Genomic DNA, 16,795 nt, shown 5'->3' on the forward strand with positions numbered 1-16,795 from the left:
GAAAATGTACTGATATAATCTTAAGCCATCTGTTTTTCCAGTGTCTTTATAAGTCATAGTCTCCTTTCCACTTTAAGTTTAGTGTCTGGTCCTTACCAAAGCTGCTGATGAATGAGATTTAGGATTAAAATCTAAAAACTTCAAGTTTTTATTTAGATAACTTGACTAGATTAAAAAAAATCCTCCATGTTGCTGATGCAGAGCATATTTTCAATGAGCATGTTTTTTAATATATATTTCTAAATGTATGTTTTATTAAGAGTGTTGTGAGAAACCGCAAGATGCGATTGATTCATTCATGTTGTCTAAAATATAAAGAATCATCAGTCTTTGGATCTGAATTGGTATGAGGATACTAGGAAATGCAGATCCTTAGATTCCAAATCTGTATTTTTACTGTATGCTAATCGTAGATATTTTAAATTTTTCAGAGGTATGTGTTCTAAAAAAAATTTTTGTCAACTATTCATTTCCAACTTTCTTAATGAATGGCAATTATATATATGGATATAGTGACAGCATCTTAATGCATCAACCCTAAAAATATTGATGGATTTTGAAAGGGAAAATTCTGGGGTTTTAGACAGAAACAATGAATATCACTGTCAGTTGGTTCCTGTATTACCATCTTGTTTGCTAATCTGTTTGAACACAATGACAGTAATTGTTTCATTTTCCCTTTTGGAGACAAGTGGTGTAAGACCTCTTGATTTTAGGTGCAGGTAGTGTAGTTTTTTTCCTCTTACTTTCACAAGATGTTTCCTCCGTATGGTTTTGTTTCAGTCTGTGGAAAACAAGCATTTCCTGTGATTGTTGTTTTCTCAACTAGTATGTCATTATTAAAAAATAAGGAGTGCAACTTGTGAGAGTGTTTAAGAATTTTGTAATTATATTTCGAGTATGCAGGGTAGGAAAAATTTATTAGGGTATGAACCTGCAAATCATAGGTGTTGTGAAGTAGCTTTTTTCTCTGGTAAAAAAGGGAGAAACTAGCTTGGGAAAGGGATGGAGGAGAAGCAGGAAGGGAAACAGATACTCACAGGAAGTTACAACTAATAGGCTTTTCTACTGTAAATCACACTATAGCTTATTTCCTGGTAAAGCACCCATTCTTTCAAAAACCTGTATTTGACATTTGGTGACAAAAGTGGGATGTTCACTGAAAATGTGGAGGTAAATGTATTCTCTCGCTTCTTTTAGAATACTTTGTCCTGCTTAGAAAATAAATTGTTTCAGGCTCGAAACAGTTTTATCTGTTCTTGATGCAAGAATAAATGCTGAATTGCATCATCTGTTAGGAAGGAGAAGGAGTTATTATGATGTAGCATATGTTTTGTGAAACAGTGTATATGGTAGGTGACTAAGTAATGACTGAAGCACGCTTTAGTCTATGGATAGCGAATAGAATCATTTCTCTGGAAAACAGTTCAGTCTTTTTTTTAATTTATTTTTCTTATAATCACTTTTGCTTTCAAAATTCAGAATCTAACTAGGCAGTCTGCAAGGCACAGACTGAAGAGATGTTTGTAATAAATAAGCGTTTTGTAAGGAAAAGGCCAGCATTCTGCCTTATCTAAGCTATTACTTTGATTCTTCTTTAGCCTCTAAATTCATGATAAATCACTACTTTGTAGCAATGGCAAATGGAGCATTTTGCAATTTCTTGAAAACAGAGAAAATACTTCTCTTAGTTTTATAGCCTTTGCATTCACAATTGCATAACTACTAAAAGTGGAGGGTGGCCTGGGATGAAGGAAAAGAGATAACTATTGCTGTTGACTTCATTTCTTAGCTTTCTGGTACGTGAGTATTGTGGGTTATCTGTCACTTTCTGTACTTCAAAATCCTCTCCTCTGAGGAATGTCACTATATGCATCTGTTACCTTTAAAGTGTGTTGTAACTGAGTGACCTATATTGTCAAATTTTTCTCCCTCACTGTTGCCAAAAGGATTTTGAATAGCATTGATGAAAATGGAACACTAATTGTTATTCACTGTGCTATAAATTGGCAAAGCTCTGCTAAGCAATGGATGTTTTAGTACCTAAAGCCTTAAGAAGTCTTGGTTATTTTTACAAGAGTGTATCTAGAAATTATGCGGCAAGATATAAATGTGCAATATTTGTATAATTGTACATGTTTATAAGTAGGTGGTAGCCTAGTTTCTAAACAGGTTGATAGTGTTTGCTTTAGATAAACACACGTAGTAATATTACCCTTATATAGGATGATAATAAAATTCTTTGGTTTTTATCTTTTAATGAGTCTTAAACTGTGTAAAATATCTCCCGTAGTTCTAGATGTAGTATTCCTAATAACGTTTTTTTTTAATTCTGCTTTTCTCCAACAGGAAGGAACTTGAGACCTTCAAAGGTAAATTCTATTTTTAATTTTCTACTTGAATGTTTGCAAGAGTTACAGTAATTCTTGTATTAAGTGAAACTAGTAAAGAACTGTTCCAGTTGTACATTTGATAATGTTAATTTCATGTCGACCCAGCAGGCTGTTTATTTTTCAGTTTACCTATTCTTGCTACTGGTTTCTTTGGGAGAGTCATAAGTGTAGGAAGAACACAGATGGATCTGTTGTCTTAGCTAAGTTTCAGAGATTCTGTACTAATTCAAGCCTTTCCCTTGGTGTTCAGTTTTGGAAGTTAAGGGCTTTGTCTTCAACTAGTTGATGTCTTTTCTAGCATGAATGTGTTTTTGACATGTGTCGCAGGCTGTTACTTGTTAGACTTTTGTCTAGCTATTTCGAGGAAATTTTCACAGTACTGTGTTACATCAGACAAATGCAATTTTTGTAGCTCAACTTACTGGATATACATGGCGATATATACAAATATCTGTCCTAAATAATATGCAATGGCTAGAAACTCTGTCATGTATTATTGCTTTGTCTGTGGTGCATAGGTGGAACACATTACCATTTTCAGTAAATCTTAAATTCCGGTTTACTCTACCTACTAATGTTAATGTTTGATCAGCTTGACAATTGCTGTTATCTTTTGCTTTGAATAAGGTGTGACTGTGGCTTTGTGACTAGTCTTTATTTATGAGAATGAAGTCAAGTACATTGACTTATGTCAATTCATTGTCTCTTGAAATTGAAAGAAGGGATGGAAATTTCTATCAGCTGCATTCCTCTTTGCCTTTTCAGTTCATTGCTATCTCATCTTTACATAATGCTAAAAAAGGAAAATAATAAAGCTTACATTAACAGACAAGCAACACATTATGTAAAATGCCACTTTATCTGTAGCTTACCATAACAACCCTTTTTTTGATTGCTTTGACAGCTTTCAACACAGGCTAGATCAATACAAAACCAAAGATAATGCTAAGCTCATTCTGTTTCAAAGCAAGGCAGCTACTTTGTAGTACCTGGTGCTTGTAAGAATAGGGAATCCTGGGTTTTTTTGTTCGTATTGATTAGGTGTTTTAAGTGAGTTTCTGGAAGCCAGGAGGATGGTTTCCACAGTTATTTCTCTCTTGGCTTCTTGTTTTTCCAATACAGATTGTAACTTTATTTGACAGTAAGTATTTTACAAAGACAATTATTTTCATGGAAGAGGAAGGTGTTAGCTGTGTGTTGACCTTGAAATTTATACCAAACTAAGTAACTGGTTCTGTAATGGATACAGAGGCATACAGATTTCCAATACTAGTTACGAAAGGCTTGTCTTGGTAGCCAAGAGAAGGTTTTTAGTTTACTACAAAGAGGGAAAATAGCGAACAGATGCCAAGAAAAGAGCCAAAGTCTTTGCATGTTTCTTCACTGGAAAGTTCAACTGCAGTCTGTGGCTAATGCAGCCAATAGCAATCGGAAAGGAGTAGGATCTCATGCTATAACAAGGAAGGACCAGGTTAGAGGATACTCTAGGTCTGTTGGACATTTTTGAACCAACTGATCAAATTTATTCTACAATACTCAAAAGAATTGGCAGAAGCTATGGAAGGCTGGAAAAGCACAAACAGAGTGACAGATCTGTAAAAATGGGTATTAAACATCAGTCAGCCTAATTTTTGTGGTTTTTTCGTACAATGAACTGATGGACAAGCTTGTACCTGACGGAAGAGAGAGGAGTAATAGCTAACAAACCTTTGAGAATAGTCATATCAAGCGGGTCTAAATTTCACTTCTCATGCCTTGTTCAGGATAGAAAGTAAGTTTTACTGGAATTAAGAAACTGAATGGTATAGTCTGAGGGTCAAAATAGCACAGCACTGGAAACTTGAATTCAGTGATGCATCCCATCAATTTCACAATGAATACATAAAAAATACTAGTTGTATATTGGCACTGACCATGGGAATGCAGGTCTGGCTCACAAGGCAGGTGGGCAGCTTCACAGGTCTCTCAGATCTGTTTTAAAACTTTACTTCCCTGGAGTTTTGTGTATGTATAAATATAAATAGATACACAGGTGTAGTCTGGATGGGACCACTGTAAATTTGTGACATCTTCAACTGTATATAACCTTATAAACATTTTAAGTGCCCTTGTATACCTAATATTTACTAAAGACATTTTAATATTGAAACAAAATCAACCTTCACATAACCAAGAAGCAGAATTGTTTCTGGTTTCATTTAGATCTTCCTGCTGTGTGTGCTAAGGTACAAAGTGGTAATTCATTGACCTAGTAAGTATATTCTTTGAGGATACCAGGTGCCATCCAGAAGGGGCTCAAACAAAGCTCAGTGTATATACCTGTTTGTAGCATTGAAAAGTGTTGAGAATCCACTAACACTCTTGCTCATTGACGTTATTACCTTTAAGTAGCATGAAATAAGTGCGTAATACTATTTTAAGAAATGATGAATTATTTTTGTATTTGTCTATGGAGATACTGTTTTAGAATTTGTTCCTGCCTTTTCACATTTTTATTACAGATTGTACTCTCTTTCATCATGAAAAGCAGATTTTATTTTTCTTCCTTTGGCTTTAAGACTATTTTACAGGGCCAGACATTTTCCATTGTTGTTTGCTGTACCCATAGTGTATAGGGGCAGAACAAACCTCTCCAGTCTCTTTTCTTCTAACTGCAAGGGTTTTCTATTACAATGTAAACATAACATATTCTTTAATAATCTGTGATGCTGAGAAAGTGAAGGTTAGAAGCTTTCCTGCTTCTTTATATTAAGCATCTCTCTCTGAAGAAGGCAGAGAGTGAGTGTGTGGTGTCCCTGTTGATACTGCTACAGCAGTGGCATTTGTGTACCCAAAGTGTGAGTGTGCACTAGGACAAAACATCTCAAGGGTTGTTCAGTTTATTTTTTTAATAATTTATCTTTCAGAGAGCAAAGCTCTCAAAGGAGATAGATTTATGGATGAAAACATTAGGTATGCCATATGAAGTAGCCTGCAAGTTTCTTCCTAGCGTGCATCAATTCCAATGTTCGGAGAACCGCTTGCAGGAGCTGGCTTATGCTCTGTGCTGTCCTGTGCTGGCTGAGCCTTATAAAGCTGCTAAAAAAGCATGTTCTGTTGTGGATCTTGGCAGTTTCTTGCAATAGTAGAATTTATTTTAGTCGATATTTGTGTGCGTGTTTGTTTTTAGAATTTGATGGATTGTACTCTTCCATGGTTTAGAAAGGGCGTGTATCATTTTCATCTTTACAGCTGAGAAACTAGAAATTAGATAGCAAATACGTGGTTATTTTCTCTTGATACTTGAAACCTAGTGCATTCATGACTGCACTGAGATTTGAAATCATTCCACCATTCTTCTAGGCACATGGTACCTTTTTTTTTTTTTAAAGTTAATATTTCTTCTGTTCCAGCACAGGCAGGACTGTGTAGTAAATATTTACAGAATACAGTTAATGTCTTTACAAGATGGAAGAGTGAAGCAGAGCAGTGAGGTAGATAATGGGAAAAAAAATAAAGTTATAAAGGTAGTAGAATTGCACAATGGTAATATCGTATGCTGCTGAGTTTACTTCAGACTTTGTCCAAATGGGAACTGTATACATGATAGATGCAAAAACGGCTTCTAAAAATGCCTTTTTATTTAAAAAAAAGTTTAGGATGAAATGTTTTGAGTTTGTTTCTGGAAAGAAAATTAAAGCAATAGAGGCCATTTAGAAATCAGCAACACAGCGCTTTTGGACAATGAAAGGTGGCAGAAACTTTGTAAGGGCAGATATGCACGTGGCTTTGGCTACTGAGTCATGCATATTTCTAAGCTTTAACAGGATTAGTTTCATTCAAGCTCAGGGAAACTGGTCATATGACCGTTTTCAGCACTTCTATTTACAATACAACAAAATATGTTTTCAGCCCCTTGCATCAGAGATCTCTCCCAAACAAGTCCTCATAAGTTTTAAAAGCTTTATGAAAATACTCTTTCTGAGAAGGAGGCTGGTGAAGTAAAGAGGTGTTTTTTCTTGCTTTTCTCTTTTCGGTTAAATCATTGGGTCACATTTGATATGCAGATCTTTTGTCATCCCTTTTCATGCATCTAAGGTGCTTCTGTTGAAATTGCAGTTTTCCAGTCCTTTTATCAGTAGCTTCAATATGTTTGTGTCTAAACTTTAATTTCCTGGCTTTCACTGTTCCCTTCTCGAAGAGTACATGATATTTGGAGCAGTCTGTTGACTCCATCCCTTTGTTCTCCTTTTTTTGAAATCTACTTGCCTCAACAAACAGTGTGTCAAACTGATCTTTTTTCTTCCAGTCTAGAGATCCTCTTTATCGTGCTGTATTCTTATGGCTGTCAAAATAAAGAACTTTTTCCTAATGTTCATATTGTCTTCCAGATGCATGAGGAATATGCATTGGAGATCTTCATAGCTCGTGGTTGACAAAGCTCATATATTCAATGATGTAGCTGTTCTAGAAGTTGGGCTGTAATTTTGAGCACACAATCCTGTATGTTTCTTCTGAGCAAGAGTAGATGACATTGTGGTAGAAAATCATACCAGCCACATGGAGATTATTTACTTCAATATTTCCAAATATACTACCCCAGAGCCTGTCACATTAAGAACATTCAAGGTGTTTCATTACTGTGAAGAATTTTTTGTTGACAAATTGTGTCCATAACCAAGTTGGTTAATAATGAGACTTCTAATTTAATGTTTTATTTTGTGATTTTGCATTTCAATGACTCATTTGAATAGGGGAGGGAAGGTGCCTTTGGTTGTTTGGGTGTCTCTATGACTGTTTCCTAATTGTTTTAGAATTTATTTAGGTGACTGTGGTCAAAACCTAAAATATTTAAACCTTGTAGCACAGATGTAAAAGACAACAATTCTTATTTTGGCATACCAGAAAACAGCTGGGAAACAATTGATTAATTCTATTGTAATAAAGCTAAGATGGAGTTAAAATTCCAAGGATATTCAGGTTTCAGGGGTTTTCCTCATTATTTTGCTATGAGCTGAAAATATTCTGGTAGATTTCTAGTTAATAATCTGTGTTACCAGCTTCTTTCCCATCCAGGCTATGGGAGGAGAACCTTGCAACTTTGGATGTCCTGTATTGTCTGTGGCAAGAATTGACCAAGACTCCCATGTATGATAATCATTCTCTTGAGAATGGAAAGATTTGAGACTTGGGCACTTCCAGACAAACCTTGGGTGAAAGGCAAATAGGTTTAACTACTTAAGTCTTCCATTACGGTGTAATAGGATAAGACAGATGGAGAAGAAAAACAAATGATAAAATGTCCTTTTAGCTACCTTGCTTTTGATTTTGCTTTTTGTGTTTTCAGGTTTGCAGACTCTCACATCTGTTTAACTCCCAGGACACGCTTTAAAAATTTCTAGATCTGAATCTAGCTACTTCTAACTTCTGTCCTCTTTTTTGCCTTCCTTGAAATAGGTATGGACTTCAAGTCAAGCCTTTAAAAAAAAAAAAAAATTTAAAAATCCTTTTAAATAGAGAAATTTAAGAAAGGTTCACTCTTGTCTTTCACTGATTTCAATCCTCCCTAGAAAATAATTGAATCTTTATACATCGGGGCAGATATCACCAGTACTGAGATGTAAAAGCTTTCAAATGTACATTTCTGTAGCCCACAGGTGGATGGTGCTGAGTTGTACGCATCTGATTCTATTTGGCTGAGTTATCAGACTTAATGACATACTTTCAGAGCTTGTTCTATATATGAATACATACCCAAGAACAGTGGAAGTTTGCAGTTTTCTGTCTTGACAGAGACTGCATGTGATAACGCACAAAAACGATTGCTTGGCTCTTGCTGACCCCCTAAACATGACTTCTTTGTCAGTTGGCAACACCACTGTATTGAGCACCAGGTATAGTTGAAAATTTATTAGCTGCCTTTGACAAGACAGCAAAACATTTGCTGGATTAAGTATTAAGTCTGGGGTGAAGCAAACTACAATGGGTAGTACCTTGTGCATGCATTTATTTTGCAGATGACTGGAAATAAATTTGTTACCTAATAGGTTAGTGTCTACAACTGTCAAGTCTTCAGGACAGACAGTATTTTCTATACAAGAGATAGAATTTACATTTCAATGGAAGGACAAAAAAAGGTTTTTTTTTAGTGTATTTAAACTGTAGAAACAAAATTATCTACAATTTCATCTTCAAATCGCTACATCAGAACGCTATTTCCATTATGCTTTGGCAAAAGGGGGGCTGCACTGTCAGCTGGATTAGTAAACTGATATGATGGGAAATTATTTCCCCTCCTCCCATTTTTTATTAGTTTTCAACTGGTGAGGGAAAAACAGGGCTTCTTTGATAGTGGCAATACAAGCTTGGGTGGATCTTAGTCAATCATAAAATGGCATCCATTTCTACGGTGATTATATATATTGGAAATGGGTCTGAATTTTCAAAGCTGTAAATAGGGAGTCGAATTTCTAAAGGAAATCTAAAATTTAGAAAGGGATGCTATAGAGATACCAAATTATTTATGGACAGATTAGATAATCAGATTTCCTTGGAACAAATATTGCGTGCTCTGGCAACTCAGCTGATCAAATATAGTTTTTGGTTTTGTCACTTCTTCCACCCCAAACCAATTCTGGATTAATGCTTTAAATGCTTTTTTTTACTTTTTGCCTGTTGTGTGTTTTGGCTGTAATGCAACTTTGTATGTTACAAATTTGATAGTGCTGTTTGTTTGTTTGTAATCTATTTGCTCCACCTGCTTTCAGGATTTTATGAGATGGCTATCACCTGAAAGTAGTATTCAGACAATGAGTTAATATAACCCACAGAATGCTAGTGTTACAGATACTTCCAAAACCTTGTTTTTATCAGGTTTTTTAATGCTGATTCTGACTGGGGGAGAGCGGAGGGTAGGGACACTTCTTTCCTTTTTTAAAATTTTGCTTCATCTACATGTATTTTTAGAGAATCTTGTGTTTTTTAATGTCGCACTCTTATGCTCTTTCGTCCTGTCTGATGTTGCTTTGTATTTTGAGGAAGCTGGTTTATTCTCCCAACAGATTTTAATCTTGATGCATTTCTGTAGGTTTCTCTTTTTCCTTGAGTCCTACTCTTTTTGCATTCTAGTGTTGCACTAAGTCAAAAGCCCTTTTGGAGGTCAGATCTATCAGAACAATTTTGGCATCACTGCAGCTAAAAATAAGATGGCTCTTGGATGTGCAGGTACAGCTCCTGTTGGCTGCAGTAGAAGCTGGCCCTGTGCTGGAGTCAGCCTTGCAGAGTCCTGGGTTTGTAAGGAGTGGAGGAGGCCAGTGTAACAATAGAGATTTTCTGTGGCTATTGCCAGGGTGAATAGCTAACTGTGTAGATAATAGGAAAAAATTTCATGGGAACATAAGTCCTGTCATACTCAGTTTATGTAGAGAAGAAAACATTTAAAGGTATAATATTTTAATTGTCTGTAATGCTTAAATGATTGATGTGGAAAAAAATGGAAGCCTATTTTGTTTGCAGCTCTAACTTGAATTCATCCTTTAATCACCGAAGTCCAGACTGAAGGCGGGATTATCTCATGATGATGATGATGATGATGATGATGATTATTATTACTTTAATCTTTCCCATAGATATTTTTTGTGTTGTTTTCACCAGTGAAATAAAACCGAGTTTCCTAGGCCCACACATTCTTGGTAATTTTTCCTCTAATGATGATGATTGGAGAAGTATTTGTTACATAATTCCCTTTTGTCTGTACGCTGCATTTTGAAAATTGTCATCAAGGAGCTTTTTAAAATGTGTTCTTTTTAAGTAAAAGAAAGGAATTGTTATGGCTATCATGGTTTCCGGCAGCACTGCGCACTCTCCTAAACTGAAGGGGTAACGCATGCCAGCATTCCCAATTCTGTGCAACGCCTTACAATTTCTGAAACATAGATGCACTGTTGTGTAACTGCAGCATCACCATAACCAAAGATTCTCGGTCATGTGCTGTTTCTGTAAATTTTTTTAGCTGCATAACCATTTTTTGAATCTTTGATGAAAACGTAGTCTGGATATGTAATACAAAAAATTCAGTTTTCAGTAGAGAAGACTGCTCCTAATTTATTTAAAAATCACATCCAAGATTTTTAATATTTTATGTGTGAAGTAAGAATAGTATGTAATCTGGTTTGTGGGGTATCTGAGCTAAGCCATGTTAAGGAAAAATACTTTGAGGGGAGAGCCTTGTGAGCATCGCCTAATAAAAAAAAAATTCAGAACCCTTCCGTACCTTCTCCTTGCTTCTAAATAATTTTCAAATGCTGCCAGCTCTCTGCCAAATAAACACATGCTGTAACTGCGTGTCATCAGATTCTAACCCGCCGGGAAGATTTCTTTCTTTCTCGCACCCCTTTATTCAGCAGCATGTGGTACCTTCCCAAATACATGCGTGCATTTCTGGTATAGCCCAGCCGCCGGTAGCTTGTGTTCAGGTTCTGGAAAGGCGCTGAGTTGAAGTATCCATGTATATGCATCGGTGTGTGAGTGACCCCCTGAAAACCGGCAGTCGTGGTATTACTGCTTTGCAAAAGCAGCCTTCTAGCATCGGTCTTTGTTCTGCATCAGTGAAGATGCACATCAGTGGAGCTGCTTGGTAACTGGAGCTTTCACTTGACCAGTACTGTGTTTCTTTTTACTTGCTTATTTCTTGCTGCCATGTCATCTCCGGGAGCCACTGAGAGCACCCAGAAGAATTCATGTAGGTGGAACTTTGTTGTCATCTTTACTATTTGTCAGCTTAATTTGCCAGGCTAATGTAAAATGCAAAATGAAATTAAAGTTAGCTTAATTAATTTCCTCAGTTACCACCATTCCCTGATTTGTAAAGGGTGTGCTGTAAATGAGAGGTTAATTGTCAACTTGATTTAGCAAATTTGAAAGAAATAGTGACTTAATGTCTATTTTGTCAGGGCTTTTGTTTATTGCTTTGCTTTTGTCTGTTGCTTTGCATTATTGTCAATCGGAATTAGTAAAAGAATACAAATACACAGATACCTTGTTAGCTAAAATTCAAGCAGACTTGTCTAAGGGTGGGGTGATGTTAAAGGATGAGGGGAGGCAGAATTATTATCTGAAGATAAAACCGAATATGAAAAATCAGAGCAGTGCATTCATTAGTATAGATGCATTCATGCTAATTCTTAGTTTCCTTCAGATAAATAAAATAATAAATGATAAAAATGTATATTTCTAAATGAAGCAATTAATGTTATTTACATCAATATGAGCACCCTATGTCATACAAAACAATGTTCTTAATAATGCAATTAATAACATTTTTATGCTGTCAATTTGTAACTAATGATGTTTAGAACGGTGCATTAACTGAAATAGAAATAAGATGTGGATTTCTACTGTGATTCTTTTTATGTCCTTTTATATAACCACTGGAAGAGTTTTTTTCCTGTTACCGTTCACGTGGATTTTTTTCAGTTGATGTCCAGGACCAAAAGATAAGAGTAAATTGAACTATTATATTATTTTAATAACCTGTTGGAGCATGCCTTTATCAAGGCTCTACCTATGAGTTGTAATTCTGACCACTAAATTTGATATTCATGTTAAATAACAATGTAAAGTAAATTTGAATATTTTGTTTTAAACGATTCAGCTGGTATGGGAGAACTCTTTACATTTGTATTGATTAGAAATACTTCATTTATCAAAATAGTTGTTTTCCGTAAATTTCGACAGAACAGTTGACTGTTTACTTAAAGATGGCAAAATTTACGCCCTGTTCTGGTAAATGTGGTGTGACCACTTTGCACTCAAAATTGTCAGTTTTGCAAGCAATATATATACTACTGGTATAATCCAATTTGTATCCTTAACTACTTTGTGCATACTGATAGAAGTTGTCTTTTTTTCTTCTTGTTTCCTGAAATTGAAATGGTGGAAGTATGGTCAACTGGGGGTGCAGCCGTGCATTTCTTTTTTTCCTTATTTGCAGTCATATACTGGAGAGTGGAATAGCTATTTTGTGTGTGGGGTGGGGGCCAACCTTGAAAGTATACTTCTATAAGGATTAGAATATGGAATTGGAGAATATTTCTGAAATGTGAGCTTTAGCAATATCAGTCCTCCAACTACTGCTGGGAAGAGGAAGCAGTAAGTAGGAGCTTTAGTATGAACGCTAATTTTGGAAAGGTTAGCACATCTCTGGTAACCAGGGTTATTCTAATGGTTTTTTAATCACATTTTCTTCTATAGCTTGGTGACAGAAAAAAGTAATGCAAAACTAAAGATGGCGTATTATATTTTTATGATAATCTGTTTGCTCACCATCTATGTAGGCTGAGGTTAATGAGAAATTAAGAAATACTCATCTACCTGCTTATAAAAATTCTGCCTCTCTCTAACAAAGATTAGATGTATGGGGTGCTGAAAGACCAAATGCTGTGAGCTCTTGTGGCCTGTGAATGCATCTTGGTGTGAAAGAATTTTTAAACAGTTTTATAATGACAGTATTCTTTCTTTTGGCATGGTTCTTTTATTTTATTATATGTTAGAAATGTAAATGTAAGTGCAGACATTTCATCAGTTTGATTTGTAGCTAAATAAATGTACAATAATAGATCATATGCTTTTTATATTTCTCCACATGGCACTATTTCCTTCCATAGTGGTACTATAAATATGATACTATTCTGGTCCTTACAGTGTTCTGAAATAGTAGAATTGTTGTAAAAGCTGCAGTAGAAATAATTTATTCCTTCGTTATAGCATGTCCTTACATAAATCTCAGTCCCACCTTTCACAGCAGCGTGTTACTGAACGGCTTGTTCTGCTCAGTATTTAATGATGCAGATAGGAAGGGCGGATGGCCGAGGTGTGCACGTGGGCATGTAAGAATTCCGAATGTTTCGCTACTTCTGACCAGTAAATGGAACAAAAATGTGGATATTCTGGTAAACAACTCTGCCCATTTTATTTACGAGTGTTATGTATGCCGTGTTAAATTGTATCAAGGCATTAGAGCTGAAACTGTACAAACATAGTTCTTCAGTATTGTAGCTAGTGTGGCATCCTTTTTGTGATTTATTTGTTTTTACTGAACAGGTGAAAGAACATTCTTTTGAAAGATGCCATTGAATGATTAATGTAATGAAATACTTAAAAAGTCAGTAAAACATTTTTGTATGTATGTAATATTTCTAAATTGCATATTTTTAGTAGAATGTGTGACTTAAGGCTGAAAGAGGTCAAGAGGCAGTTTTGACTAACTGAACTCATTGTTTCTTTTTTAATCACTTGGGGTAGTCCGTGGATTAAGATGAAATAAAAAACTTGCGGAGATGTCACTCAGCCCTTTTTTCCTTTTATGTAGGAGCCAGCTAATGCTATTTTGACATTACGTGAATGAGACTTGATCAAAATGTAGTTGGCTGTGTATCATTTTAAATCAAACAGAAATGGTGCCATTTACTAAGCCAGAAACTTACTCCTATTATATGATTATGTATTCAGTCCAGACCTCACGCCCCAACGTTTCCATTGGCTCAGGAGGGTTTTAACTTGGATCATAATCTTAAATCCTCATAGATTTATTATCTCTTCTCTGGTTATCGACCATTAAAGTGAAAAACCCACACTTCACGGGGGTGGGTGAAAATACACATGAAAATACATCGGGTGGTTTTCAGTGTATCTTGTGCTTTTGCATGGGTAGGAAATGGATCTGGTAGTACTTGATAAGCTCAGGTTTTGTGGCCCGCTAGTGATGTGGGAATTGCAGTTTTGCAGACTCAACTGTCCTAAGCCTTAATCATAGGTGTAATGTAATATTTTTAACGTCTGTTTAACCATACAGTGGAATTAGAAGGGTGGGCATTTTACCTTTGTTTTAAAGAGCACTGGTTAGTTGTCCATGCAAGTAGTCTCATGTGCAGGGTAGCTTCTGGCACTTGCTGGAGAGGAAGGTCCTCGGGAAGGACCTGCAGCTTCCGCTTCTTCTCCACAGACCTATGTGACTGGAGGAAGTCTATCCACGTTAGGGGTTTGGGTGACATATGTATTTTCCCTTTTTGCTTGTTGGTAAATATTTAGAGGGTTGTACTGCCAGTCACTTGGTATCTGGTTCTCGTTACAGCCGAACATGTTTTGGATGCAAAGCTGTAGGAAGGCTGACAGAATAGAAAGCCAAGTCCTTGATTTTCAGCACATTTGGGGAACCATAACTGGTATGAAAACTTCCGCTAGTTACAGGATGGGAAGAAGTCTGGCAGAGGTACTTCTCTCTCCCCCTTTTGCTCTGTCCCTACATAGATTTCAGGGTGCTTTTGTACCACTGAAGACTTCTGCATATTAGTGATTATTCAGTCTCATTGTCTTAAAATTCATGAAGTGAAAATCAATTTGGTATATGAAAGAATTGTGGACTAACTCTACAACAAAAGAGAAAACAGAAAAGGTTTTACCTAACACAGACCAAAGACAGAATATATTTTAAGCCATATCTCATAGAAATTTGGAAACTTTGAGGATTTCTGGGACAAAAGAAATCCAATTATTTTAGAAGGAAAGTTGTAAAATGCAAGACAATGTTTAAAGGTATTTTTAATGCATTATTAAAAACGTCATTAATTAATTTCAGAAAAGCCAGTATTCTTACTGTATAGTCCTCTTTGCAGTCCTTGAAAGTTCAGGATTTCAACTGAGGAGATAATCACAATAAGAAGATGTTTTCATTTTAAGATATTTTAAAAATAGATGCTTTCTGAATTGATGTTGTGAGTACTGTGGCAATTTTAACATGTATACTGCTGCTTTTTGAATGAAAGAAATAGTCCGGTATGCTTCTGTCAGCAAAGCATTCTTTAATATGTTTCTTATGCTTAAGAAAGATACACATTATAAGCATATGACTCTGTAATATTAGCCTTTGAGAAATACTTACTAGATCTAATTCAGTTTTAACTCAGACATTCTGTATTTTGTTCAGGCAGCAGCACAAGTATGAAGGTTAAGTGTTGAGAACAGGTGACTCTGACAGCAGTAAAACATGCAGAAAATAATAATAATTTTATAGATTTTGTCCTCCGGTAGTTAATAGCAAGCCAAAAAGTTCTGCAAGTGACAGGTTATTGAGCGAAAATGATTTAGGAGGAAAACAATCTCTGTCATAAAGTCACACTTGAGAAATGAACTATTGAGATTAATTCAACTGTGAACGGGGTAAATAACATCCCTGGATGGATCAATCATGAGATTTCCAGTGGACAGCTGCAAATGAGAAGAGGTGTTAGAGAAACGATTGGGTTATGAGAAGAGAGCTTATTTCACAAAATGATAGGAGAGCTTGGCTTGCTCGATGGAGGCGGGAAGCGAGGAGACTTCTACATGTAAACATGTTGAAGAAATTAGCATCCAGAAAAAGAGAAAAATTCCTAAAAGGCCAGTGTGTGTTGGGGTGGGGTGGTTTGGGGGTTTTGTTTTGTAGTAATTAGTATGCCTCCAGCTAATTGTTAATTGTGTTAAACTGTTCTAGTATTAATTCAGCAAAGAGGCTTTCTTAAATCCTATAAGCACTGAAAATAGTGTCTGCCTATGTTGTGATACTGTTCAATCTTTTATTTTGTCTAGCGTCAGTTGTTTTCTGACTTATCCTAGTCATCAAATTACTGGAGAGGAGGAACGTATGAGTATTCGAGCAACTTCTACTGAAATCTGCTGGGCAGAAAAGTTTCTTTCATAAGCTGTTGGTTTTGTGAGTTTCTTGGAAACTGCTGCTCTTCTGTCTACAGAGGGTGAGAATTAATAGCTCTGTGGAATAAATTTAGTCATTGATGACTAACCTGAAACTTTGTTATATAAATGTCAATTTTGCCACATTCCGTTAATTGGATCCCTGTTCCAGTGATGTCCTTACCCATCATTCTTAGTTGCTATTTTGATATAGAAGGCAATATGGCATCTGGCTGCTGGCAACGTCTACTGTAAAGAGTTCCATATAAAGCCACAAGATTGTATATAACCACTAACTTTGTTCAAAAGGACAAGTCTGAGAAAAATGTGGGAAAACTTTTTGATTTTATCTTTGCCAGAAGACTTAACCACATCCCAAGTCCCAAACCCAATTTGGATTCCTTCACAGATGACAAAAGCTCCAAATATCACTTACTAACTTTAAAATGCTCTGAACTCTAACTCAGGCTGGTCGTTTCTGTGATGAACGTGCCCTTTCATATTCTAAGCACAGGGAACAGGATCAAATTTAATAAATATATGTTTGATTTTTTCATTTCCCTGTTAAAAATTAAAACTTCCATTTAAAAACATCTCTGTTTGCTAGGAATGCCTATTTGCCATGAACAGAAATATGCTGGTTTACCCTTGGTTTTCAGTTCCATGCAGTATGTGATATTTTCTCAGTTTTATGTTTT

General features: G+C 35.8%; 1 protein-coding gene across 2 annotated transcripts in view; it reads left to right on the top strand.

The window, feature by feature from the left end:
• Positions 1 to 16,795, top strand: part of DTNBP1 (dystrobrevin binding protein 1) — a 68,276-nt gene that overhangs the window by 27,644 nt on the left and 23,837 nt on the right. For both annotated transcript variants that reach the window (XM_009326492.1, XM_009326491.1), the window contains one exon: positions 2,350 to 2,372. In XM_009326492.1, the coding sequence (XP_009324767.1) occupies positions 2,350 to 2,372 (23 nt within the window). The remainder of the gene's footprint in view (positions 1 to 2,349; positions 2,373 to 16,795) is intronic.

The sequence above is a fragment of the Pygoscelis adeliae genome, unplaced genomic scaffold (assembly GCF_000699105.1).
Source record: "Pygoscelis adeliae isolate BGI_AS28 unplaced genomic scaffold, ASM69910v1 Scaffold186, whole genome shotgun sequence".
In the NCBI taxonomy this organism is placed as follows: domain Eukaryota; kingdom Metazoa; phylum Chordata; class Aves; order Sphenisciformes; family Spheniscidae; genus Pygoscelis; species Pygoscelis adeliae.